The 26490-nt window shown below is 41.0% G+C and overlaps 1 protein-coding gene across 1 annotated transcript in view; it reads right to left on the bottom strand.

The window, feature by feature from the left end:
• KCNK1 (potassium two pore domain channel subfamily K member 1) overlaps positions 1 to 26490 on the bottom strand; it is a 37464-nt gene that overhangs the window by 4821 nt on the left and 6153 nt on the right. Inside the window, exon 2 of the mRNA XM_065631930.1 lies at positions 484 to 879. Within this exon, the coding sequence (XP_065488002.1) occupies positions 484 to 879 (396 nt within the window). The remainder of the gene's footprint in view (positions 1 to 483; positions 880 to 26490) is intronic.

The raw sequence follows: 26490 nt of genomic DNA, 5'->3' as shown, positions 1-26490 counted from the left end.
GACAGCTGGTATGTACCAGTGCCAGCTTTGACTACCTTCTGTTACAACTGGAGTCAGAAACTTTGCTGTTCTGCCTCATTTCCCATTGCTCCTCGATTCCTCTGTGTCCACTTGTCATCTCACCTTACAAGATGACCTTACGTTACAGGGATCATCCCCCTGGCTCTGTGATGGACCGAAATCTTAGCCTAAGATGCTCTTAACCATTTTCATAACAGTAATGTATTTTTTCTACTGTTAATAAGACAGTAAGTAGCCATGGTTTAGCACAATGGAATTCTGGTTTTAGCTGCTTCTCTCTTAATTAAGTAGACTGATCTTATTTAAAGGTTTCCTCTTTGCACAGCTACCTACAATGCCCAGTTTTCTAGCTGACAGCTCACAGAACAATCAGCATCCATAGAATGGAGAGGGAAAGTCTGATTGTTTTTTTTTTTAATATATAAAATGCCTTTTACTTTAGCTGGTTAGTTTGACACTTACATGTAATTCCAATTTTATACAGCTCTCGGAATTTTTGATTGTAGCCTTCTCCTGGCACATAGTCTCCGAGGCCAATGGTGCTCAGGGAAATGAAACAAAAGTAAAAAGATTCCAAAAAATTCCAGTCATCTTCCAGAACAGAAAATATTGCTGCAGGGATTAAGAAGAAGCATGAGACAGTGATGAACCCAAGGAGTATAGCGTGGATAATTGCAACAATCTGCTTGGAGAAGCCCCAGCGAATGTGGAAATACAGTACAGGCCGCCTGGTGACATATACAATGATGCGCTGTACCACTGCTGTCAGGAAAAGCAGTGTAAAGGGGATCCCGATGACCGAGTAGATGATGCAGAAGGCCTTTCCTCCATCAGATAAAGGCACTGTGTGTCCATAACCTGGAACAAAGCAGAGGAGACAAGAGTTGAGCTAAAGCTGGGAGCTCATGTAGCAACTTGATATTGGCTATATTGCGTGAGGAAAAAAAAACTGCTTCAATATCGCTAATTCTGAATTCTGCTATTTTTGACAAATGCTGCCTAAAGGTCTGTTTTAAGCAGGCAAACAAAGCCTAAGTGCTATTAATAAGCAAGTAAAAATAAATATTGTTATATTTCAAAATTGTGAACATAATTGTGTAAACGCTTATTTTGGAGAAGGAAGTCAGGAGCAGGAGCCTATTCCAGGAAATCTGTGTTTTATTCTGAGTTTTCCTGCTAATCTTTTTATTTAATTTTACAGAGTGATACAACTTCTTTTACTCACCTTGCCAAGTGGAATAATCCATACTTCAGAAAAATATTCCTAGATCTGCTTCATAGTAAAAACACCAAGGCCTTTTGTGAAAATCATTTAAATTACATAGAAGTATTCTAATCAGCATTCCACGCTATATAATTCTGTGCTTCTGGAAGGTGTTTAGATGATAATCAAAAGAAAACTAAAAGTAGAACAAACATTTTTCACAGCAAATCCTGGGATCTAACCACTGTGGCTGGATTTTTGCCTGGTCATTTATACACTAGAAGTATCAATGCTGATCTCCTCAGAGTGCAGGAATGTATTCACTGTTGTACAGGCTGATCATGGCCAGCAATCTCAATTCCACGAATGTGTGCAGTTCCACTTGTACCCAGTGCAAGCAACTACGCTGCCAAAGCATACTCTGCCAGACAGCCTGGTTGTAAATGTAAACACAGAAAAGAACAGTAAATCCAGCATAAACCTGGAATGCTTTCTTCTGTTTGCCAACTATAAAAAAAAGGAGTATTTTGTTTTCATTGCAGTAAGGAAGAGGAAATATCTTGAAATCTCGTTTGGGCAGTCTTTACACCAGTATCAAACCAAACAAGAGCAGACAGGCCCTAGTAATTCTGCAGCCCCACGTACACCAGCTCACTCGGGTTATGTTAGTGCCATACAAGACATTTTCCAGAGGTACTGCAACTAGCTACCTTGAGGAACCCAGGCAGAGACCAGTGCATACAGCGTCATGATGCTTCTGATCTCTGAACTGGGCTCACTCTGCACTCGCCCAGTCTGCCCAGTGCAGCACTGGACTGTTGGTCCATTCCCCAAGGGGTCGTTAGGAATCCCATACCTGCTCCCAGTGAAAACAGCTGCTCTGCAAGCCCTTTTGGGTTTTATATGAACACAAGGTTATCTCCCCTCTACATTAATGAATTTAACAGTAGAAGCACCAGCAGAGTAAGAAAACGAAATGTTCATTTTATCTAAGATGCATAGAGACACTTCCAGAAAACAAAAGATGGGTAAAATGTCTTATCATTACAACAGACAAAGTCTTAGAGAAGAAATGCATTAGATGTAGTTTCTCTGTGTTAGCTCACTTGACAGGAAACTTCAGTTGTATTTTAATTTTAATGACATTATGAATAATTTACCCAATCTCAGCCTTTTGAACCTCAGAAAATCATATTAATTAATGCCTTTTTTCTTGCTCACCTTCTGTTTGCTTTATCTGTTTTGAGATAAGAGAACCAGAACTGCACAGAGCACACCAGACACAGCTGAATCAGACTCATGAAGCTGCAGGGGTTTCCCACTTTGTGTTCTACTCCATCCCTAATAATGCTGGACATTTGATTGGCATTTGTGACTACCACTGAGCTGACACTTTCTTGGCCCTGTTTATCAGAACCCCAGGATCTTGCCCCTCAGAGGTATCTGGGGATTGACCAGTGCAGATACCACCACTTCGTATGTGAAACTATGACTGGTTTTGCTGTGCGCATCACTTAACGTTATCTGCACTCATTTTCAAGTGCCATCTTATTGCCCAGTTGCCCTGCAGCTCTTCCATCACCCTTACTGCCTTAAATAATTTTGTGTCTTTAGTAAGTTTTGTTACCTCCCTCTTGCAGGTCACTTATGAATATGTTGAACAGCACAAGCCCCAACACAGGCCTCCAAGGAACAACCTTTGTGACATTCCCCTACTTCAAGAGCTAACTGTTTTCTCCTTCTCTGTTTTCTATCTTTTTCCTGTCTCACATCCAGCCCCAGTTGGCTAGTTTTCCTGAAAGCGTTTCAGGACAGGCAATCAACTCTAAGTTTGGAAGAGAAGAAAGATGTGTGTTTTGAGCAGATCGTGTGATATCTAAAACTGATCCATGTGACACAAAAACAAAAAAGGCAACTGCAATGCTCCACCACATCATGGTGTCTTCAGTAAAGCACAACTAGAGGCGTGTTATTTAAGATGTAGATCAGACCTCATCTGGACTAATCCACTTCATTCTGTATATCTGCACTTAAAGAATGAATTCACACTGTAAGAAGAGCAGAGAAAGGTTACTAAAACCATCAGGGGAATAGAAATTATTTTATGAGAAGATAAAAGTGGTTGGCTTCCTCGGCACAGCTGAATGGAGGCTGAAAAGTGATATAGTATCTCCCTGTTAATGCATCAACATACAAGTACTACCAAGGGAAAATAAATGCTTTAGATGAAGAATAATATTGCCACACAAACAAATAGCTTTGATGTAGCCTGAATAAATTTAGTCCAGAAATGAGAAAAAGGTTTTTAAGCTTCAGAGACGTGTTTTGGAGCAGCCATCCACTTTCAGTACTGGAGAAAGAACCCAGCTATGTTTAATATGGAGCCTGATGAAGAGTAGTAATTTTATGGATGCTGCAATACCATGATGTTATACGTGACAAGCAGAAATTGAGCTTGCAGGCCTAGAAAGTTCCTTGTAAGCTGCAGGATCCTAAGTTTAACACATTTGCACTGTTCAACGAATCCAAGCTTTCATTAATTTGAACCCAAACATCTGTATCATGCATATATTAAAATAAACAAACAAACAAACCCAACAACAACAAAAACATCACCAAAACCCAACCAAAAGAAAGAAACAACCAACCCCTGACGCTTTTGTCAGTTCATTATGCACAGAGCAGGCTGATGGTGATTTAATTCTGGCCTCTGTGTGGGCCCAGGCAGCAATCAGCTCATTTCTTGGTGAGGAGGGGTTCTGTTACCTCTCCAACGCTTCTCTAATAATTCCTCTGAAGGATAGACATTATCCTTCCAGGTACTACACAGTGTGCACCCAGACTCAGAGGCAAGTGTAGAATGGGAAAGACTTTACTACAGCAAAGTTTGCAACAAGATTATATTAAACCAGGTGCTCAGACTAGCCTGCCTGGTTAACCCCTTGGACATTTTCCCAGTTCACAGAATTAGTTGAGATGCCTGAGGCACGTGCTGCCTTCTAAGGTCTGCTCTGCCATTCTGGTGAGATTTACACATTGCTCAAGGGACAGCTGAGGGGACCGTGTATCTGCTCCTCAGCTACTAACAATTACAGGAACTATAATACTACAGAGCAGTAGTTTCAGATTGAGCAGAGAATATAAGGTCCACTCAACCAGCAGCAGTAAGAAGATGTCATCTTCCAAAAGCAATGGAAGAGTGATCAGTGTTTGCTTGCTACTCAGGATACAGAGTCACTGCTTGGGAATAATTACATTGAAAAGCTTGAGCTAAAATAGTCACAATGAGGCTATGGCAAGTGGGGAGGGAAAAGATCCATATTTTTTTGCAGTATGAAATTGCTTATGTGACTTTTCCTAACAATGCCTATAATCTTAGTCATCGCTGTACGAAAGTCATTAAAGAAACCCAACACAGCCATACATTTAAAGGGAGGCAATTACAGATCCGAGGCAGGAGATACTCCAAGTCTGCTTTCAGACACTTGCATTCTATTGCCTCCCATCTCTGCTGCTGCACCTATTTGTAGCTTCCTTGTACTGTAACCTCTTCAGGGAAATTCCCTTCTATAACCCCTCCATAAAGTGCCTACCACATGCTAGTTCTACATAAATAATAGATAACAAAACATATGCCAAGTTGCCTTCTTCAGTGGAAACTAGCACATTCAGAAGCATTTCAATTGCTATCCTAAGATATTCTTTTTGTTATAAGAAAAAGATGCTCACAAATATGAGACTACTTACAAAGACATTTCTGTATTCTATCAAGGAGACTTGCTATGGGTGACTAGAATTAAATTGCCCATGTAGCATGTCTGATAACTGTGTTACTGATTATGAAGACAGGCAAGATTTACTGAATGCTGTATTTTCATATGTATAAAGCAAGTATTCGATAACAATCACCTGTTTAAAAGCACTGACCTTTGAAAACCCAAGCCCTCAGATAACCTGCCCAAACTCAGAAGCAAAGTGACACCGGAGATAAAATGATATTACATACAATCTCTTCTATTGTCTATTAGGCACTTAGAAGTATAATTCCTTCAAAAAAGCTCACAGAAAAAAAAAATGTGTGCAAGACCAGCAGGATTTGCCAAATTAAATAAGATCAATGCTCCATCTAGCTTGGCGTCTCGAGACAGATCATATTTGATTGATCATACAAAAAGCAAAACCCCACAAGATGCAGACAGTTGGCTTTCAGTTCTGTCCACATGGGACTTTTTTTCCTTCAAAGTCATTTACTCTCTTATGACTTGGAGGACTTCTACTGCTATAAGATTATATAAATATTCAAGATGTCTTTATCTGTTATGATGTAATTTTGAATGTCATCATAGTCTACAAAAGTGCTCATGGAAAAAATAATTTAAAATGCTTAAATCTTTTACATTGATCTTAGTACTATGAGTGAGGTCAATTATGCGTTCAATAAAATATTCTTCCATTTGCTGTCTTTCAAGTTAAGTCTTTTGCTCTTATATCTTTCTAAAAAGTCTTGGTCATGACTTTGCCATACTTTTCAGTGGTTCGTAATCCTCTTCTAAGTTCTTCTTTTAGTTATTTTCTCTTCTGTCTTACTTGTGTCTAATTGTTCCTGTTAGATCACTTTGTAGAGAAATATGCAGAATTGATCATCGTATTATGGGTAAGATGTATTTCCTACCTCCACTTTTAAATACCATCATACTTGGTTTACCAGAGTCTCTAGGTAGCTTACAAAAATGTCCAGCCCATAACAGCCCATGTCAAACCCAGCATTGTGTATGAGCATGTCACAGTGCTCTTCCACCCTGTGTTAGCTTGGCACCTGTTGGGACTGGGTGTCTTCTCCCTTCATCCTTCTCAGATATTGCTTGGACCAATCTAAGCAGCTTTATCTCTTCATAGTTCAGTCCCTCCTGTAGCTCACTACTTGGTCTTCTCTCTGTTAAGAAACAGTCGTCACCTTACAGGTCTTTCCAGACCCTGAATTGAGCATCTAGTGCCAGAGCGCAGAGGCGTTGCAATTCTATGTTGTGATACCCCAGCCTGGACTTCCACACAGAAGTTGCCAGAGGGTGCGCCGAAGAACTCATGCTGAAATGCCATAAATGGATCTGACATCAGATGAGGCAAGCGACAGGCAAACAGAGGTGCCACAACCCTTGGGAAAGTTTCCCCCAAACAGCCTCTCCCAGGCTATGGTGATGAAGCCTGGAAGGTGTGCATGGAGGCTGCAACGTTGGCTCTTTCTCTTGCCCCTCTGGTACATCCCCAGGCATCGGTTGTCCATGATTGCTCTCATGAGCTGCTCTCATGAATAGGGACCACCGTCCACAGCATTAAAGTTCACTCCCCTCCCTTCAAGATTTAAACAGTCAGTGGTTTTGTGTCATCTGTTGTCTTCTGCCAGCTGCTCTTCTTCCTCTTTCCTACCACTGTTTTTGCCAAGCCACTGCTACCTCAGGTCCCCCTAGCCCCAAGTGACCTGTTACAATACCACTGAGCTTCTCAGGGCTGGGAGCAGGATATCTTCAGCACAATCACTGTCCTCCCCGACACGCCCATTCATAACGCAGAGTCATAACACCCAACCCCAACGTGGCGGCACAACACGACAGGCGAGCTCATCCCTTTGCTGATTTGAGTCAGGTCCCTGAAGAGAAGTCAGCCGTTTATTTCTGCTCATCATCTCAAAATGCCCCAACAGATGAAGTGAATCATGTGCTATGTATTAAAGTTCTGCAAAAATCTTTCATTCCTTCTAAGCATAACACGACTCACCGGAATATGATGATGAAGGTCAATGATAATATTTACATAATTTCTACACTGTTACTTTTATAAATCTTTGACATTTTTCCACTGTGTTTAACAGTGAAATACATCCTTTTTCATAAATGGTCTATAATCTTCCATGATAAAAAGGAAACGTCAGGTGACGATAGATCCACGAGGTAAGAGAGATCATAAGTCTCAAGGATTTTTTCTATTGCAAGGAAGACCATAGCAGGAACCAAAGTGATCAGAAACGTGCTCTACAGAGTTCAAACCAACACTATGATTGAAGTAGCTGATTAGGAAGTCATAAATTTGCAGGCAATTGTCACCTACCATCCAGAATGAAAGAAATTAGAAAAAGACATGCTGTATTATGCAGTATATCTACACACGCCAAGGCATCTGCTCAGAATCAAATTCTTTCAGAAAATGTATTTTGCTTTTTCTACTTCTACCGGGTGTGCACTGGGAAGGACCAGCTTTAAAGATGGCTGATAGGCAGGTAGTTAACCTGCCTTTTAGCACACCATTGCACATAAGCCTTTCTTCCCTGCAATACAGATAGAAAAAAGAATTTAAAGGACTGTAAATAGACATGAAAACTGGTCCATAGCTAAAAATATGCAAAACAGTAGCATTGTGCTACTGTGAAAAGATTTTTCAGAAGTCTTAGAGGTTTGGGACAGAGCAATATCATTAAAACAAGACATTAAAACAGAGTTATATGTTAAAAAGAGGTAAAAATTAGAAGTTCCCAACAGTTTTGTTACACAAACTTGAGAACTTTGATTTCTAGCCAGGTTGAGTTAAGCTACCCTATGTGGCAGAAAGGAGGATGAAAAATGCCACTATGATGGGCACTTTTAAGCAGAAGAAATCCATTCGGATGTTATGTTTTGTTGCCTCCTCAGTTGAACTAACGGAACTGGTTTTGTGTGCATGGGAGGAGGGAGGAAGAAAAGGTGCTGTAAAATGAGTTGATGAAATTCTCTGGGTTTAAAAAAAAAAAAAAAAAAAGAGGGGAAGTGGGGAAGAGATTTGTTTGAAACCCAGTTCATTTCACTAATCAAAGCTTACAGTGCAGTCCTCAGGAGTTGCATTGGTATAATTAGGGAGGTGATGAAGGGTGTGGCAGAAACCTCATAAACCAGTTTTGCTACCAAAGAAAACACTCATTAGGTTCCTCCTCACACAACACCAGTAAGGGTGATTTAAACTTCTGAGGAGATACAGTGCTATTCCAGCTCCCTTCAATAATAATATATCCCTCAAACCTTACTAGAATGGAAGTGATAAATTCAGATTTAAACAATTAAATTAACCACGAGCATTTGATCTTCTCCAAAACGACAAGTTCACCACACTGATCTGCATGTATCTACTAACAGTACACGGTTTCAGTTGCTTCTGAGACTGTCCTTTGCTGCCACCAGTTATCAAAGCCAAAGACTGAACTGTCCTGCCAGCTGGGTTTGGAGTTGCCTCGGATAGAACCAGTTCATATAATAGGCTCACAATGTCACCTGCTGCACCAAGAAAGGCTGAAATGGCTTTGAACATAGTTTTATAATAAGGTTGTATGAGTAGTCTGGTTGGCTGTCAGCAACATCCAAACCCAAGAAATCAAGCCAATGGCACGGATATATTGGCTTCTATGTTCAAATGCAGTTTCAAAACAGTTTCTGCCAGAACAGCTGTATGTCAGAACATTTATATCTTGCAAAGCATACAAAGTCTGCCACGTCTGTTCCTGCACAGGAAGCAACATTTTACCTGCCCGAAGAAACCACGCTGGAAGCTGCATCCAGAGATGCTGGAAAAAGGGGACGCTGAGAAATGGAACTCGTGAAAATGTTTGAATGAGGACAAGGGATACTTCCACACTGTTTATCTGAATACATTGAGATAAACAGCTTGCTTTATGGTCTTATATTTGGTATTGTTTAAAACTGCCCAAGGATTCGTGCCAGTGCTGGCAAAACACTGATGTTCAGTTCCTGTTCTGATGAATATGATCTGGGTCAGCCTAAATAACCAGAGTGACAGTGGATATAGCTACATATTCACATGTAACACATCCACATTCAGAAAGTGTGGCAACTTTTAATAATAAATAAATAAACATACCCAAGATCTTATGCAAGGAGCAGAAAGGGTAATGATTTCAATTTCCTACTAAGTATGTTCTTAGCCCTCTGAAAAGTTATGCCCTTTCCTGCAGTAAGCCCAATCCGAACTCCAGGTGTTCTCTGAGAGTCCCACTTGAAGGGACTGCAAAAGCTCTGACTGACCAGCACACCTACAGACAGGGTGGCCCTTCTGGTGGAAAATGATTTCTATACAGATAAAATAAATAATTACCCATATAGAAATACACTAAAAAAAAAAAAATCAGTAATAACTTTTAAAAATAAATTTAATAAGCATTAAGAATTAATAAATAAATATTTAAAGCTAAACTAAAACTGGTATGAAATTATTTCATATATCCCACAATAAATATCACTACCATTGACATGCTTTTCAGTTATTGTATATTTATTGTATTACCAAAACAGAATAAAAATATTTCCTTGCCCTCAAAACATGCAACTTCTATATAAAAATATGAGGCAGTCAGTGGACACAAAGGTAGAAAAGAACGAGATGGTACTGGGCACTGTGTGACTCAACAGCATCCATATGCCATCATCACTACTTGACGTACCTGTTTAGGTATTTACATACACTCATGAGCTTCCCCTGACCCTTCTCTTCTCCAGGCTGAGCAGTCCCAGTCTCTCCTATCACTCACGGGACAGATGCTCCAGTACCTCCAACACCTTTGCAGCCCTTCACTGTACTCACTCCAGTAGTTCCATATCTTTTTTGTACAGGGGAGCCCAGAACTGGACCCAGCACTCCAGATGTGGCCTCACCAGTACTGAGTAGGAGAGAAGGATCAGCTCCCTCGACCTGCTGGCAATGCTCCTAATGCAGCCCAAGATACCATTAGCCCTCTTTGCCACTGGGGTGTGTTGCTGGCGTTCCTTTCACCATCATTTATGCAAGGAAAACTGAAAGTGCTTTATGTCTTTTCAGATGAGCTTAACCATCAAGATCAGAATAAATACATACATTATGTATCTATTTATTATCTTCACTATAGGAAAACTACAGTACTGTTTGTTTGTAACAAGAACTCCTGTATCTTTTTTGCTATTTTAAGTCCACTTACAGTTTTCTAGAGCAACACATGCTGTCCCCTTCTGCAGCTTAGCAGTCCTGGGAACTCCCAAGTTCCAAAAAAGCTTCTATAATTCCAAAATTATGGCACAGAAATCCTTACATTATTCATGTTTACCATTAACCCATTTCTATGATCTCCAAGGAATATTCATTTTCTTTCCAGCTAGGAAATGCATTAAGACAGTTGTTGCCTTTGTTCCAACCTAGCTGCTGATGCTGGAGAATCGCCTGTATGAGGAGACGTTTCTGTACCCTGTACTATATTAAGGTTGCTGTGCACCTTTATATATAAATGTGAGATATAGGAGGTGGGAACATTGACATTGTGGTCTGGGCATTTCTTTCCAATTCCTTTTTTTTTTTCTGTACCAATTATGCAGCATGAGGAACTGTTGTCACTTTGAATATTCAGGATAAACGACAATAAAGCACAAAAACTTTTATTTTTTTCTTCAAATTCTGACATACTTTCATATGAATTATTATAAATATTTTCTTTCATGTAGAGATGAAAATATAGACATGGCTTTTCAAACTAGGAAAAAAACATGTTCTTGAAGACTGATAAAAATAGCTTTGCTCTGCTCCACCTGTGAGTTAGCTGCCCTTGTGATCCACAAACAGTAACATAAAAATGCATGTTAAAAACATTTTTGAATCAAATCTGAGTGACAAAACATAAAGCAGTACAAGTATCTTGTTGTAATTTCAATCAGCAAGAGAAAAGCTGTAGTCAGTGCAGGTGGATGCACGGAAATTATATATAGATAGTAATTTTCCATTTTTAAAGGTGTGATCATTATTTTATACTCTTCATGTCTCAGAGACAGAAGGATAAATTACAAGATGTCACGATGAAGAAAATGGTTTTGTGTTGTTGGGCTTGTCAGCAAAACTTGTCCTTTAAAACATGAAAATAGTTTGGTTGCAACAGGAGCTGAGATCTTATTCTAATAGTCCCATCTGAATGTAATGAAAAAAAGCAACATTTTATCATATTACTTAAAGGATGAAGTATCTGCCAATTCCTGCCCATAACCAATTATTTTGTCTACTAGAATGCAAGTATAGCAATAGAAAAAAAAAAGGCAAAAAAAGCAGTCACCTTGTTTACATTAGTATTATTACAGCACAGTAAATGTAGGTCCATGGAGTGGAATACGTGGTAATATGGACCTAAATTCATCATTACATTTAGGGAAGCCAGAGTTTACTTCAGATTTGCTCTACTCTGTTCGCAAAGACTAGATGCCCAGTAACAGCTGAGGTGTGCTGCACCGCTCTCCAAGAGCGCCTGTTTCAGATTGTTCAATCAAAAAGAAATCTACTCTGCACGCTCCAGAACTGTTCTACAAGTATGAACCAGAAGCGTGAAGTGGGAATCATCTAGAGATTTGTTTCAGCAGTGCACTCTTGATCTGAACCAACACACTACTTCAGGGCCAAGAAATCTGGCAGACTTCAACTGCCTTCCGAGTTTGAAATGGAAGCTAAACACCAGTTCTCCAGCATCAGCTCCTGCACTCTTGCTCAGCAGGGCTATGCCAGACTGCCTTAAAAGAGCATCGTTCCCCATACGTGAACGTGCTTGCACTTCTCTGATGGGCTCCAGATGTTTTGTAGGAAAGACTTTCACTTATAGTTTCTGGATTGCCATCATGAATCAATAATATGAACACCACCATGCAAGGCAATGCACACCAGACGCAAAGACTACAGCCTGCTGGGCATACTCGATGGCTGGCTAGCAAGCAGTAACATGTTGACCACTTAGAGCAACTGCTGGTTTAGCCAGTATTTACCCATAGTTCCTATTTAATGAAATGAAAAACATTACAACCATATAGCAGTGATGGTAATGATAAAGTCATTCCCATAGCAGCAGTTAAGATCCATATGGGGGAGTTATATAGAAGTGCTCAGTACAGATACCACAGAACAGAAGGATGTGTTGTACTAGATCAGCACAGCAGTAGATGGAATCCACTGCACCGGGACCAAATGCAGACAAAAGAGTAGGTACAGAAATTAGTATGTCCCTTCCACATCCGAGATGATGATTAGCTAGTGTTTTGCACTCTTTTCAAGAAAAGTATTGGAGAGAAACACAACTCAAAAGATAGCAACTTTAAGTGGAAAATGATAGCATTCTTTCCTGCCACGGCCTGACACCGGATCTTGCTAATCCCACCTGGCTACATTATGTATGAGCAAAGCAGACACTATCAACCCAAAGGAACTGTTAGGCCCTTCTCACACAGTCTGCAAAAGCACCCATTGCTTGACACCAACAAGGGACCTACCATGTGCGAGACAAGGGTGTCAGGACTCCAGGTGAGGCACATATTATCCTCCATGTGTGCACAGATTCACATCGTGCTCAAGGCAGGAGCGAAGACTGAAATACTCAAGTGCATTCAGCACACGGAGATCTGCTCAACATCTGTGGCAAAGCATTCAGGCTTTACTTCTACCCCAGATGATAGGCAAGAGATACACATGCATTTCTGGGTTTGCTGTTTGGGGTTTTTGTTGTTGTTTTAAAAGTTAACAGTATTTTTAAAACAACCAACAAAAACAAAACAAAAAAACCCCTCGCAACCTTAAGTCTATATTAGACTTTGGTTCCTTACAATATTATGCTGGATTTAAAGACCCTATAAGGGTTAAACTGCAATCAAACCAGGATCCACCTAGTGTTGGGATTTCCCCCCCACCCCCAGACCTCTCAATAACAGCACATCTCTGGAAATACCTACCCAAACCATAAACATCACAACTTCAGACCTGCTTCTAGCGAAGATTTAGCGTAAAGAAACATGTATCTTATTTCAACAGTTATTTTCCCTGTAATCTCAGATTCATTTTTCAATGGAGGAAAAAAATTGAAAATTACAAAAGTCTGCTGAATAAAATCACAGAATCACACAGAATCACAGAATGTTAGGGATTGGAAGGGACCTCGAAAGATCATCTAGTCCAATCCCCCTGCCAGAGCAGGAACACCTAGGTGAGGTTACACAGGAAGGCGTCCAGGCGGGTTTTGAATGTCTCCAGAGAAGGAGACTCCACAACCTCCCTGGGCAGCCTGTTCCAGGGTTCTGTCACCCTCACTGAGAAGAAGTTTCTTCTCACATTTAAGTGGAACCTCTTGTGTTCCAGTTTGAACCCATTACCCCTTGTCTTACCGTTGGTTGTCACCGAGAAGAGCCTGGCTCCATCCTCGTGACACCCACCCTTTACATATTTATAAACATTGATGAGGTCACCCCTCAGTCTCCTCTTCTCCAAGCTAAAGAGACCCAGCTCCCTCAGCCTTTCCTCATAAGGGAGATGCTCCACTCCCTTAATCATCTTTGTGGCCCTGCGCTGGACTCTCTCCAGCAGTTCCCTGTCCTTCTTGAACTGAGGGGCCCAGAACTGGACACAATATTCCAGATGAGGTCTCACCAGGGCAGAGTAGAGGGGAAGGAGAACCTCTCTCGACCTACTAACCACCCCCCTTCTAATACACCCCAGGATGCCATTGGCCTTCTTGGCCACAAGGGCACAATGCTGGCTCATGGTCATCCTGCTGTCCACCAGGACCCCCAGGTCCCTTTCCCCTACACTGCTCTCCAACAGGTCATTCCCCAACCTGTACTGGAACCTGGGGTTGTTCCTGCCCAGATGCAAGACTCTACATTTTCCCTTGTTATATTTCATTAAATTTTTCCCTGCCCAACTCTCCAGCCTGTCCAGATCTCGCTGGATGGCAGCACAGCCTTCTGGCGTGTCAGCCACTCCTCCCAGCTTGGTGTCATCAGCAAACTTGCTGACAGTACACTCAGTTCCCTCATCCAAGTCATTGATGAATATATTGAACAGTATTGGTCCCAGAACTGACCCTTGAGGTACTCCACTGGATACAGGCCTCCAACCAGACTCTGCCCCATTGATCACGACTCTCTGGCTTCTCTCCTTCAGCCAGTTTGCAGTCCACCTCACTACCCGATCATCCAGTCCACACTTCCTCAGTTTTGCCATGAGGATGCTGTGGGAGACGGTGTCAAATGCTTTGCTGAAGTCAAGGTAGACCACATCCACTGCTCTGCCATCGTCAATCCACCTTGTTACGTCTTCATAAAAGGCTATGAGGTTGGTCAAACATGACTTCCCCTTGGTGAAGCCATGTTGACTGTCCCTGATGACCCTCTCTTATCCTTGATATGTCTTAAGATGGCACCAAGGATAAGGTGTTCCATCACTTTCCCAGGGATGGAGGTGAGGCTGACCGGTCTATAGTTGCCCGGGTCCTCCTTCTTGCCCTTTTTGAAGACCGGAGTGACATTTGCTTTCCTCCAGTCCTCAGGCACCTCTCCCGTTTCCCAAGACTTGGGAAAGATGATGGAGAGCGGTCCAGCAATGACTTCAGCCAGCTCCCTCAGCACCCGCGGGTGCATCCCATCTGGACCCATGGATTTATGGATGTCCAGATTGCTTAACTGGTCCCTAACCCAGTCCTCATCAACTGAGGCAAACTCCTCCATTGCCCTGCCTTCCTCTGGGGCCTCAGGGGTACGGGGCTCCTCAGGACAGCCTCCGGCAGAGTAGACAGAGACAAAGAAGGCATTCAGTAATTCTGCCTTCTCTGTATCTTCTCTCACCAGGGCACCCACCCCATTCATCAGTGGGCCTACATTGCCTCTGGTGTTAGTTTTATCTGCCATGTATTTGAAGAAGCTCTTTCTGTTGTCCTTGACCTCTCTTGCCAGGTTTAACTCTAAGGAGGCCTTAGCTTTCCTAGTTGCCTCCCTACATCCTCTGACAACAGCCTTATATTCTTCCCAAGTGGCCAGCCCCTCCTTCCATGATCTGTAAACCCTCCTCTTCCACTTGAGCTTACCCAGCAGTTCCCTGTTTAACCACGCAGGTCTCCTGGCTCCCTTCCTTGACTTCCTGCGCGTCGGGATGCACTGATCTTGAGCTTGGTAGAAGCAGTCCCTGAATGTTAACCAACTATCTTGGGCCCCTTTACCTTCAAGCAGCCTTGCCCACGGGATTTCCTCCAGCAATTGTTTGAAAAGGCCAAAGTCGGCCCTGCTGAAGTCCAGGGTTGCAATTCTGCCCGGTATTCTGCTCCCACCACAGGAGATCCTGAACTCCACCATCTCATGGTCACTGCAACCAAGGCAGCCCCCCGCCTTTACTGCTTCAACCAGACCCTCCTTGTTAGCGAGGACGAGATCCAGCAGCGCACCTCTCCTAGTCGGCTCCTCCACCATTTGCATCAGAAAGCTGTCATCAATGCACTGGAGGAACCTCCTAGACTGAGGCTGGCTGGCTGAGTAGTCCTTCCAGCAAACATCAGGGTAAAATCCAACCAACAGGTCAAAAACAAGGTGAGACTTTCTGAGGGCTGCTCTGAGAATTCCGTCAGGAAAATTCCAATTTTTCTTTTATTGGTTTACCTGCCCATGAGGCAACAGATGGTCAAAAATCTGTATCCAAGTAGGGGTCCCACCAACAGACTGCTTTATTATGAATGTTTCCTGATAAAACAAACTCTAAGTCTCAAACATAAATTTGATAAAAGAGAAATATGAAGTAGCTTTATTAGGAAAGCTTTACTTTTAGTCCTCTGAAATGTTAGAAAACAAGACTAGGTTTTGTGCTGGTCTTAGGGGTTTTTGCACCGTGATGTTCAGCAACACATGTGCAGCAGCATTCCCACAATAACAGATTTTTAAAGCCACTGATGACCAAGATCAACATGCAATCAATGAAACTGGTCATTAACAGCCTTCTTAAGAACTTCGACATCAACTTCAAGGTATTGAAAGGGGTGGGGTACCAGCCTTTCTACAGTTCTTCCTGGGATTCACATCCTTAAATATTCAGTGTAGGAAAAAAAAAATCTTAACATGGAAAATGATTTGGCATAGAGATTAGGAAAGAGAGAATTCACATTATTAACTAGATTTAGTCCACATTTTGTCCACGATAGTGACCTCCTCATTTTTCTTGTTAATTTGGTAAAAAGAAAGATGAGACTTTCACCTTGACTGCAGCATAGAGATGATACATCTTACACAACAGTAATGCTTTCAGATTTCATCTTTAGATATGGCAGCCTGGACCTATGGAAAAATTCATCTAGCAGGTAAGATGTACTTAGCATCTAATTGGCAGTGAAGCTGAAGAGACTGGTAGAGGCGGAGCTTTTTCCTTCCAGAAAAGGTCTGGAACCATGGCTTCATTTCATGCTGCAACTTTCTCTCTCCTTACCTCCTCTAATTTTCCTGTAACAGGTTTTAAAGTTCTATCAATTACTTCAGCCTCTCACCACTTGAAGGACCTTGTTTATCCACAGTGCACCACAGGGATGTGCCAGCTGCCACTGCTGAGCTCAGCACCTGCGCAGTATGGTACTCAGCTTGAAGTCTGGTGCAGTTTACTAGGAAGAGGTTTCTAAAAATTGATAATTTGCATCTGTTACCATCTCAAATGCAGCTTGGGATGTGTCAAAAGCTTTGAATGTGTTGCAGTGGCACTTACTGCAGCGCTTTAATTGTGTATTCAATTAGTAAAGAATACCTATCTAGTCTAATTTATCATTTCTTGCACTGAAATGAGTTACAGTTGTTCTTCCTATCATCTGGGAATAAAATAAACAACCAGCTGCAAATTAGTATGCTTCCCACCTCCACTTCTGAAACAAAAATTGCTTTATTGCACCATCAGAAAGAACAGAGCATGAAAACAGTGAATGAAACTGGTATTGTGGGCAGTAAGGAATTATCACACAACATTAAAAAATTAGGCCATTTCATGCTGTGGAGTTAAAATCAAATCTGTAAGCAGCCTCTTTTCATTAAAATGCAACCTCAGATGGAAGAATTTGTTATCTACTAGATACAGCAGAGGAATAGGAATTTATACTTCTAATCATGTTACCGATTTAACATGTGGAACTTGGGGAAATTACTAGCATCAGCTCCCTTGGCTGGCTGAGGAAGACACATAGTCCTTACCTATCTTTGTAAGATACTTCAATATTTCGTATGTAAATCGGTCAGACATCATAATGCATTCCATGCAAAGAAATTCTATTTCTGCCTTTTGTTTTAATAGCTATTTCTCAGAAACAAGAAGAATTCAACAGCACATGAAGCAAAATAAAAGCAAATCAATTTAACACAAATAATAAAAATTGCTGAAGCAACTAATAAAAACCACACAGAACTGAAGTGCATCAGTCTCTACTTTTACATCTGGAATATTTATTTCTAACTTAATCATAATTAAGAGACAATATTTACACAAAGGCCACAGTGAGATACTTTTTAGATGAAATGGCTTATTCTAAACTCTAAATCACAGTCCTACATATGATGCTTGATGGTAGTCTGCCATCTGAATATACTCACAGTTTTGTGCTCAAAATAGAACATTAATTTGCAAGGCCCAATGGGGAAATAATTCAGCTGTTGTGAGAACTAGCTTACCGAACCTCAAGTGAATTTTACAGATACACTAGTCCTATTGAATCATTTGTATGTTTAGGACATCCCGCATAGCAAACACTTAATTATGGGGACCATAAATGGGATTAGTTACACTGGAATCAGGATACTCAGGATAATCACAACTGCATGTTCTACTAGTAAAGGAAATGAAGAGCATTGTAGTTGCACATACTATTTCTGTTCGTTATGAAAACCATCTACATGATTCTCTTATCTAGAAGGAGTTATTTAGAAATATTGATGTAGCATTTAGAAAGGCAAATTACAGATAAAAGATGTTTAGCTAGAAATGTAAAGATACAGACAGAGCAACTTAAATGCTGTGGGGTATTCAAACACTATATTGTCCAGTTAGATCAATGGCAATTTATTTTAAAACTGTGAACCTCTCTTCAGTTTGTTAGAGAAACATCTCTTGGTGGGATATTAGATGTTTCCAGAATTCTTACAACTATAGGATGATTTTCCTAGTGAAAATATATCATTTTAACCTCTCGAGGACAGACTAAAATAGCCCTGCATATAATGAAAGCGGGCAACGTTACAATCATTAGGACCATTCACCAAAAATGTCCAACTGACCAATCACAATTCTGAACCCATCATGTCAGTCAAAGACCATCAATACTGACCAACATATTTGACTCCCATTTCCTTAAATCCCATTATGTTAAGGTAGCACACATATCAGAAACGCTTAGCAATCATCCAGGCTGAAGACTGAATCATACTAAGGTTTCTCATGTTCAGCGCCTTCCTGTCAGTGTTTGCATTTGCAGACTGTGGCAAACATGAAAAAAGCTGGACTGATTCAACCTGTGACTACGGAAAGCGAGATGCTGTCAGTGGCATCTCTCAGATCTCAATATAAAGGGAGATGGAATGTAAAACAGTTGGTAATTCCAAAATAAAGGCCTAGCACTGAAGAGCCTGGAGCAGCAACGTGTAAATTGATAGTTAAAAATAAATTCCTCCCTTGAAAAGATGTGTTAAGTATCTGACCCTATGCACACATTCCATTTCTTCTAATTGTCAATTATCATAATTTGTAAACTAGTTACAGAAACTAAACACAACAGTATGACTGTGTCGCTTCCTTACTGGTTTCAAAGATGATGCAATTTATCGCCTAACACTACTTACCCAGTGGCTAAAAATAAAGTTCCCCTTGACACGTGTGTACCTCAGGCATACCAGAAAGAAACATTTTAGTGGTGGCATCTGTATTAACAAAGGAGAGTCCTGTTAAGTTCTTTCAGCTTTCATAGCTGTCATTTTAATGCTGCTTGAAATAATCCTCCTTTACAAGGGGCAGCTAGCAACTGTCAGCTATATTATCATTACAGGAAACATGTTCTTAGGTTGCCAGCTCCCAGCTCCTTTCTTGCATCTGTTGTTAATATGGCCATGCATTTTTGATTCTTTCAGTGCTTTCACCAAGTTGTTACATAAATGCCTAATCTAATCCCAGAGTTACTGCTGAGAAAGAAGATCCTTTTCTCTTTGTGGGTCTACCCCTCTTGCATTGGTTTTAGTTTACCTGACTGCAATAACTCAGAGCAAATTAATCCAGCAGAAAGTGAAAACTTTCTTCTAGTCTGATAAACTGAATTGGCTTACTGTTGTGTGCAGTAGGCAACAGCCCTAGCGCAGGGAATAAGGTTGGACCACAAGGTTGGAATCAGGAGTCCAAGACATCTTCCTTCTGCTGACAGAGCTGTTAGGTAGGATCAGCCCATGTTGTTTTTCATCAACCTGAGCAAACATTTTACTAGATATAAGGAAAGCCAACCAGCATGCTATAGCAGAGCAAACACTGCCTTCTTCCCACAAAGGCTACTCACACGTTTGGTAGGTTATGTGGGCTGCACTAACTCAAGTTGTTTGTTTTCTACATAGAGTATGCAACCAAGCGTTTTCTTAGAAGGGAGTGGCAATATTTCTGGAGCCTCCACTGAAGGAAAGATACAGAAATGTGTATTGCACACTTTGATATGGCTTCTGTAAGTCCTTGTTCAAGTAGCTGCAATTTCCTCTAATACTATTGAGCAGAAAAGCTATTACTAAAGGAAAAGATAAAAAAATATGAAATGCAAGAAAGTGAAAGCATGCTGAAGTGCATCCACAGGATAGGAAATCAGCTTACTGTACAGGAACACAGCCTAGCAGCAGGAGCAGAGAACTGCAAAACATCATTCACAGGCTCCTATTCTCAGCCATACTAATGGCTCCTACGTGACCTTTCACAACTGCTTTTCCCTCTTTGTCTTAGTTCATCCTTTTGCAAAATACATACGGAAATATCATTCTAATCTCACAAGATGCAGAACACAATAAAAGGGCTCTAATTAGTAAAGAAGTACATGCTTCAGGATCTACCGATAAAAGGTGGTTCAGAAATGTGAAACATTATCACCATCTCTCTCACAGCATCTAAGGACAAGGTATAATGCAAGGCTAAAACCTGGATCTCAAACTTCTGCTTTAGACGTTGAGACAGTTTCTGTCTTTTGCTTTCGTTGAGATTCATGGCTAATAATAACTTCTAGCGTAAACGACATTTTCCTCAAAGCAGCACACGAAATTTTGTCAGGTGGCAATTACCCCCCGAAAGCATGACCTGAACATTCAGCTGGCTTCACTTAGTACAAATAGCTGCACTAAAAGATATGACTGGAGAGTAAAGATTTATCTCTGTACTATAGATAGAATGTAAAAGCATAATAACTCCAATAATGAACTACGGCAGGAGTTCGCCCTTTTACTTACTCTTTTCTTACCGGCATAGATTGTTGATTCATGCAACGCAACATCATGTAGTGTTCACGGTTCTTTGCTTGCCCAACTGGAGATCCAGAAGTGATCCAGAAGCCAGTTTGAAGGCCTGGACTTCTCAACAGACGTGCAAATGCACATAGGTAAATTAAATAATCTCTTACCCTCACACAAGAGTGCTTCATGCCATTCAAATGATTTACAACATTTTGCATTCATTTCTGTGTATCACTTACAGTTTACAGTAGCTAGGCCTTTCTTTCAAATAGTAACACAATGACACATTTTTGAGCCCTAGGCATTTTTGCTATACTGCTGAGCCTGCATTCCAACACTAAATAAATATATAGCCATGAAAATAAGTAACAAGACATACTGTGAAGTGTTTAAAATGTAATAGCCCATTAGTAAATCATACAGCCTAGAGCTTCCAAAACTCTAGAAGAGATGGAAGTTCTCCGTTTTGCTTTAGGGTTTTCTCATTTCCTTTAGGCTGTAGGCTTCAAAGGAAAAGGTCTATGCCATTCTTGCACAGCACATAGTTGTGTAAATAGCTAATTAATATACAGAGTAGAGATTTCATGGCCTTCTCACATTAATCTTACATAAAACAAGTGATTTTGGGGGCTCTTTTTCCACTTTTATGAAGTAAGATGCATAGGACTGTACAATTAATTCCCCAAGAGTTAAACATCCAAGTGACTTAATTTTTGAGATCTCTGAACATAACATTTTTTTCCACTATAGCTGTCTTTAAAACCATGTACAGCAGGGGTATATACACAGGAGTAGTTACATTTATACAGTCCTAAAATTACATTCGGCCCTTTGAAGGCAACTGCGAGGCTGATGTGGCCCCCGGGTGAAAATGAGTTTGATCGCCCGATGTATAGTATGATCTCAGCCTATGGGAGAAGAGGTGAAATTGGAAACTTTTGCCTTTTGCGTTGCCTTTGCATTTGGTGACCCTGGAATAAAAAACCCATTTCAAACTTGTAAACAAAGGAGAATACCTACTCTAGGTTGCCTCTGGACTTCGGCACTAGTACTGCCCCTTTCAATGTCTAAGCCTGCCAATCACATTTTATACGCTCGTCCAAGCAAAATATGTGTTCATAGTGTGCCACGAAGGTTTAAAAGGACAGAGAAAGTAAAAGACCAAGTGTCACATAAGCGACAATTCAGTTCAGGCTTTAAGATAAAAACATGCCAGTGCTGCCATCATTTGAGGTCTTCTGAAGAATCACTTCTGCCTCTTCATGCTTCAAAATCTTCTCACATTTTGAAATCATTAGTTTTAGTATGTATTTAACCCTTGTTCATAACAAAAATTGAGAAGACCTTTTTGAAACAACAGTAAATATTACAATCCTTGTTGAGCTGGCTGCCTCCTTTTTCCTTGATGCAGGAGAACTAGAACAGGTTGCACAAGGTTGTGTCCAGGCAGGTTTTGAATATCTCTAGAAAAGGAGACTCCACAACCTCTCTGGGCAGCCTGTTCCAGTGCTCTGGCATCCTCAAAGTAAAGAAGTTTCTCCTCATATTCAGATGGAACCTCCTATGCTTCAGTTTGGGCTCATTGCCTCTTATCGTATTGTTGGGCATCACTGCAAAGAGTCTGGTCCAATCCTCTTGACACCCACCATTGAGATATTTATAAACATTGATAAGATCCCCTCTCAGTCTTCTCTTCTCCAGGCTGAACAGACCTGGCTCTCTCACCTTTCTCTCCTAAGAAAGATGTTCCAGTCCTCTCATCATCTTTGTAGCCCTCCACAGGACTCCATCCAGTAGTTCTTTGTCTTTCTTGAACCAGAGAGCCCAGAACTAGACACAGTACTCCAGATGCAGCCTCACCAGGGCAGAGTAGAGGGGGAGGAGAACCTCCCTCAACCTGCTGGTCACACTCCTCCTAATGCACCCCAGGATACCATTGGCCTTCTTGGCCACAAGGTCACATTGCTGGCTCATAGTCAACTTGTTATCTACCAGGACTCCCAGGTCCTTCTCTGCAGTGCTGCTTTCCAGCAGGTCAACCCCTAACCTGTACTCATGCATGGGGTTATCCCTCTCTAGCTGCAGGACCCTACACTTGCCCTTGTTGAACTTCATTAGGTTCCTCTCTGCCCAATTCTCTAGCCTATCCAGGTCTCACTGAATGGCAGCACAGCCTTCTGGTGTGTCAGCCACTCTTCCCACTTTGGTATCATCAGCAAACTTGCTGGGGGTGCACTTGGTCTCTTCATCCAGGTCACTGCTGAACAGGTTGAACAAGACTGGACCCAGTACTGATCCCTGAGGAACACTGCTAGCAACAGGCCTCTAACTAGACTGCACTGCTGATCACAACCCTCTGAGCTCTGCCATCCAGCCAGTTCTCAATCCATCTCGCTGTCCTCTCATCTGACCCACACTTCCTGAGCATACCTATGAGGATGTTGTGGGAGACAGTGTGAAAAGCCTTGCTGAAGTCAAGGTAGACAACTGCTCTCCCCTTATCTATGCATCATAGAAGGCTATCAGGTTGGTCAAGCATGATTTCCCCTTGATGAATCCATGTTTGCTACTCCTGATAACCTTCTTTTCCTCCACAAGAAGGCATTCTGTGTTTAGCTTAGCTTCAGGATACTCATGTGTTACCTTTAGGCATATTACTACAGAAAAGAAGATGCAAAAGCTGATGTGCAGTCCTGACAGAATTCCTGGCAGGCTTTGTAATTGTATAATTTTCTGTAGGGCAGATTATTTTTCTTTCCCCAACAGACCATGTGTACATACTTTTAGTCTCACTGCATGTTTCTATATGAAAATTCTGGTATACAGCTTTTACCAACATTGTAGAATCATAGAATGTCCTGAGTTGGAAGAGACCCTCAAGGATTATTGAGTCCAACTCCTGTCCCTGAAGCAAATGTGTAACTTATTTGCTATTTTAATGGCATACAGTCATATCAACTAAATGCAATGCCTTTACCGTAAACACTGAAAAGATTTAACCTCGAAATACAATATTTTCAGTAAAGCTGGGAAAATTATTCCTTTTATGATCATTTTGGCATACTACAACTAGCAATATCATACAGCCAGTACAAAAAAAGAAACTAAGTCCTAAAAATTCTTAAGCTAGATTAATCTATCATTAGAATTAAGCCTCTGCTTATTAAAAAAAAAAAAAAGTAAAGAATGGTACAATGTATGTCTTAACCCTATCATTTTAATATCTAATTCTGGTTGGTTCCCCACACCCTTAAACCAACTCATATTTCTACTCTTAGAAACCATTTGTGAAGTAGCTACTGTTAAAGAATTTAAGGTTATTCAGCTGATTCAATTTTAACAGTCTTTAAATAATTGAAAGCTGAAGGAGGTACTCAGACACTACATGCAGGATGAAATTCAGAGGTACATTTTAACCTTTTCATTTTAGCTTCTGGACTTATTTTTAATGTCTTCAGAAAATACATTCAATGTGTGGAACATGAAATGTATGAGGAGCAAAAGACATGACAAAACCCCATCCTCATGCTACCAGTTCTCTCAAAAGCTGCATTTGCGAAGGTATTAAATTATGCTTGAGAACATTCTGTATAGAAATTCTGGTTACTCCAGAAGTTTTCATTTTGTAGTAGAGGTCAGTAAAAAGATGCAGAAAGCTTTTACTCCCCGTTAGCATTACAACAGTCTGGACTCACCATTTTCAGGAGAAAGATGGAGAACTGTTAAAGTTTCTGCTGGTAAATGGTATACTCATTTGTCAGAGGGCACAGCCTCACTTTTCTCACGCGCAAGCAGAGCAGTACTCAGCAAACTACTGGGTTGGCTTGTTCCACTGGCAAAACCTGTTTCCCAGCCCATCCACCTCTTTCAGCTGCCTAAGCAACCTCCTTGCTTCAGCATCTCCATTCCCTCAGTTCCTCAAAGATACTGTGATAGCTTAAACAGCTTCAGAAGGTATGGCACAGAATCAGTTTAGAGTACAGACTAGGGTAATGCCCAGGAAGCATCAGTTAGTAAATGTTTGGGATCTGGTGACAGCTGGTGTACCACTTCTATGCATATGTGCTTTTCCTGCAAGGAAGTTTTCATACTCTGTTTTCAGAGTTGAATGTGTATCTTTTTGTTTCCCGGGGAGAGAAAATCTGTATGTTCTTGCAAAAGTCACTCTGACACTTTTCTGAAGCACAACCTCTTGAAAAGCTTTGCTTCATTCATTCCTTTCAGTCCTGATCTTAACCACATCACTGTTTTGTCCTCATAAGCAGCACAATCGGTTTCAGCTAGGTTCTCAACTGTAAAAAACAAACGGACACATTTCTCCTTCTGAGTCGTCATCAGTAACTAGTCTATGACTTCAGTTGGATTTTGTACAAATACCATAACCTTCAAGCAGCTGAGGTCAGATCCAGAGAGACAGCAGGAGGTTACGTAGATAATTCCCAAGAAACTTTTTATTGCTATTTTTTAATCCTGAAGGTGTACCTACTCAAAATGCTAAAATTCCACTTCTGCACATGCCAAGAAATACCCTGGTCTTCATATGGTTTAGCAGCTTGTTGCCTACTTTATAATTAACCTGGAGCAGTGGCTAAAGTAGACGTTTCTCCATAGATTATGATGTTCTTCTATCCAAAAAACCATAGATTGTTAAAACAATGATGCAGTGGGCCAAAGTGAAGAACAAAAAACAGCTAAACAAATACACAGGAGAAACTACACATTTGAAACTGAAAGAAGACTTTTAAACTACGTTTACATAAAAGTGAAAATCCTACTCAGCAATGGTCAGTAACCGCAGGATTTGATTGATAAGTTTTAGAAGTTCTGCTCTGAAAGTGTACATAACTTTTAGCTTAGGATTTGATTTGGAGATGTCAGTGGAATGGTAATAAAAATTACAGCTTTACAAAAGGCTTTTGAGAGATTACTCTCTCCCTTTCAATAAAGATGTAAATATCACACAACAAAATAAAGCCAGACCGAGTAGTAATTAGAAATAATAACAGAGTAACGGGAGGACATGTAATCTGTGTATGGCAAACAGCAAATAATTTTAACATTGCTAAATTGGGGAAAAAAAAGGGAAACAGCAAAGTTAACATTTACAAAAATTAGTCAGTTAATAAGCCTAGGGCAGAATACCATTAACCAAGCCCTGAGCCCAGTTACACTCTGTCTATCATACTAAGTTAAATGGACTGGTTTTGCAATTTTTTGTTATGTCTGTGTATATTTCGGCAGAGAAAGAATGACCCTAGAACTGACACAGAAAGCCTAGAGAGGCAGCAGTTGCAGTCCTTCACCTCTGGAGAGCTGCTGGGCTGGCTCCTCATCACTGGGAATTTAGCGAAGCAGGTAAACCAGCAGGACACAGCAGTGAGGAGAATGCATGTAAGAGACACTCCATCAGTCAGCAGCCAGCACTGCTCCAAACAATAATTCAGTCATGCTACTCTGTGGCTTCTCTGATTTCTGCCAGGACATGGTTTTTACTACTCATTGGCCTGTTAACCATAAACATTGGATTAGAGCTACTCGTGCCACCTTTGTTGCAGCAAGCACAAGCAGGAGTTTGGCACAGCTGATTGCTGTACTCACGTAAGAAACCAGGAACTGCCACACTGCCTGGAACACAGGACAGGACAGACACGGATTTCCTCTCTGCTACCACCTGATTCAGTAGAGAAAACAAGAACTTTGTCCCTTTGTCTTGGACACGCAAGAGATAATGTGCCCAGCCTGTCGGCTGTGACTATCATCTCTGGTAACTAAAGAGTGGCTTGTGTCCTGAAGCACAGAGCCTAATACATTTCCCCAAAAGTTTATTATCATTAATTTTCGACAAATAAAGGTATTTTGGCAATATTCATACAAAAGACTTTTTGGTTTGTGTTTTTGGCAGGTTTGTGGTTTAGGTTTTGGGTTGGTTTTTGTTTGTTTGTTGGGGGGCTGTTTGGTTTTGGTTGGTTTTTTGTTGTTGGTTTGTTT

Source organism: Caloenas nicobarica, chromosome 3 (genome assembly GCF_036013445.1).
Source record: "Caloenas nicobarica isolate bCalNic1 chromosome 3, bCalNic1.hap1, whole genome shotgun sequence".
NCBI lineage: Eukaryota > Metazoa > Chordata > Aves > Columbiformes > Columbidae > Caloenas > Caloenas nicobarica.
Note: the sequence above shows the minus strand (reverse complement) of the source record. Positions and strands in the feature narration are given on the sequence as shown.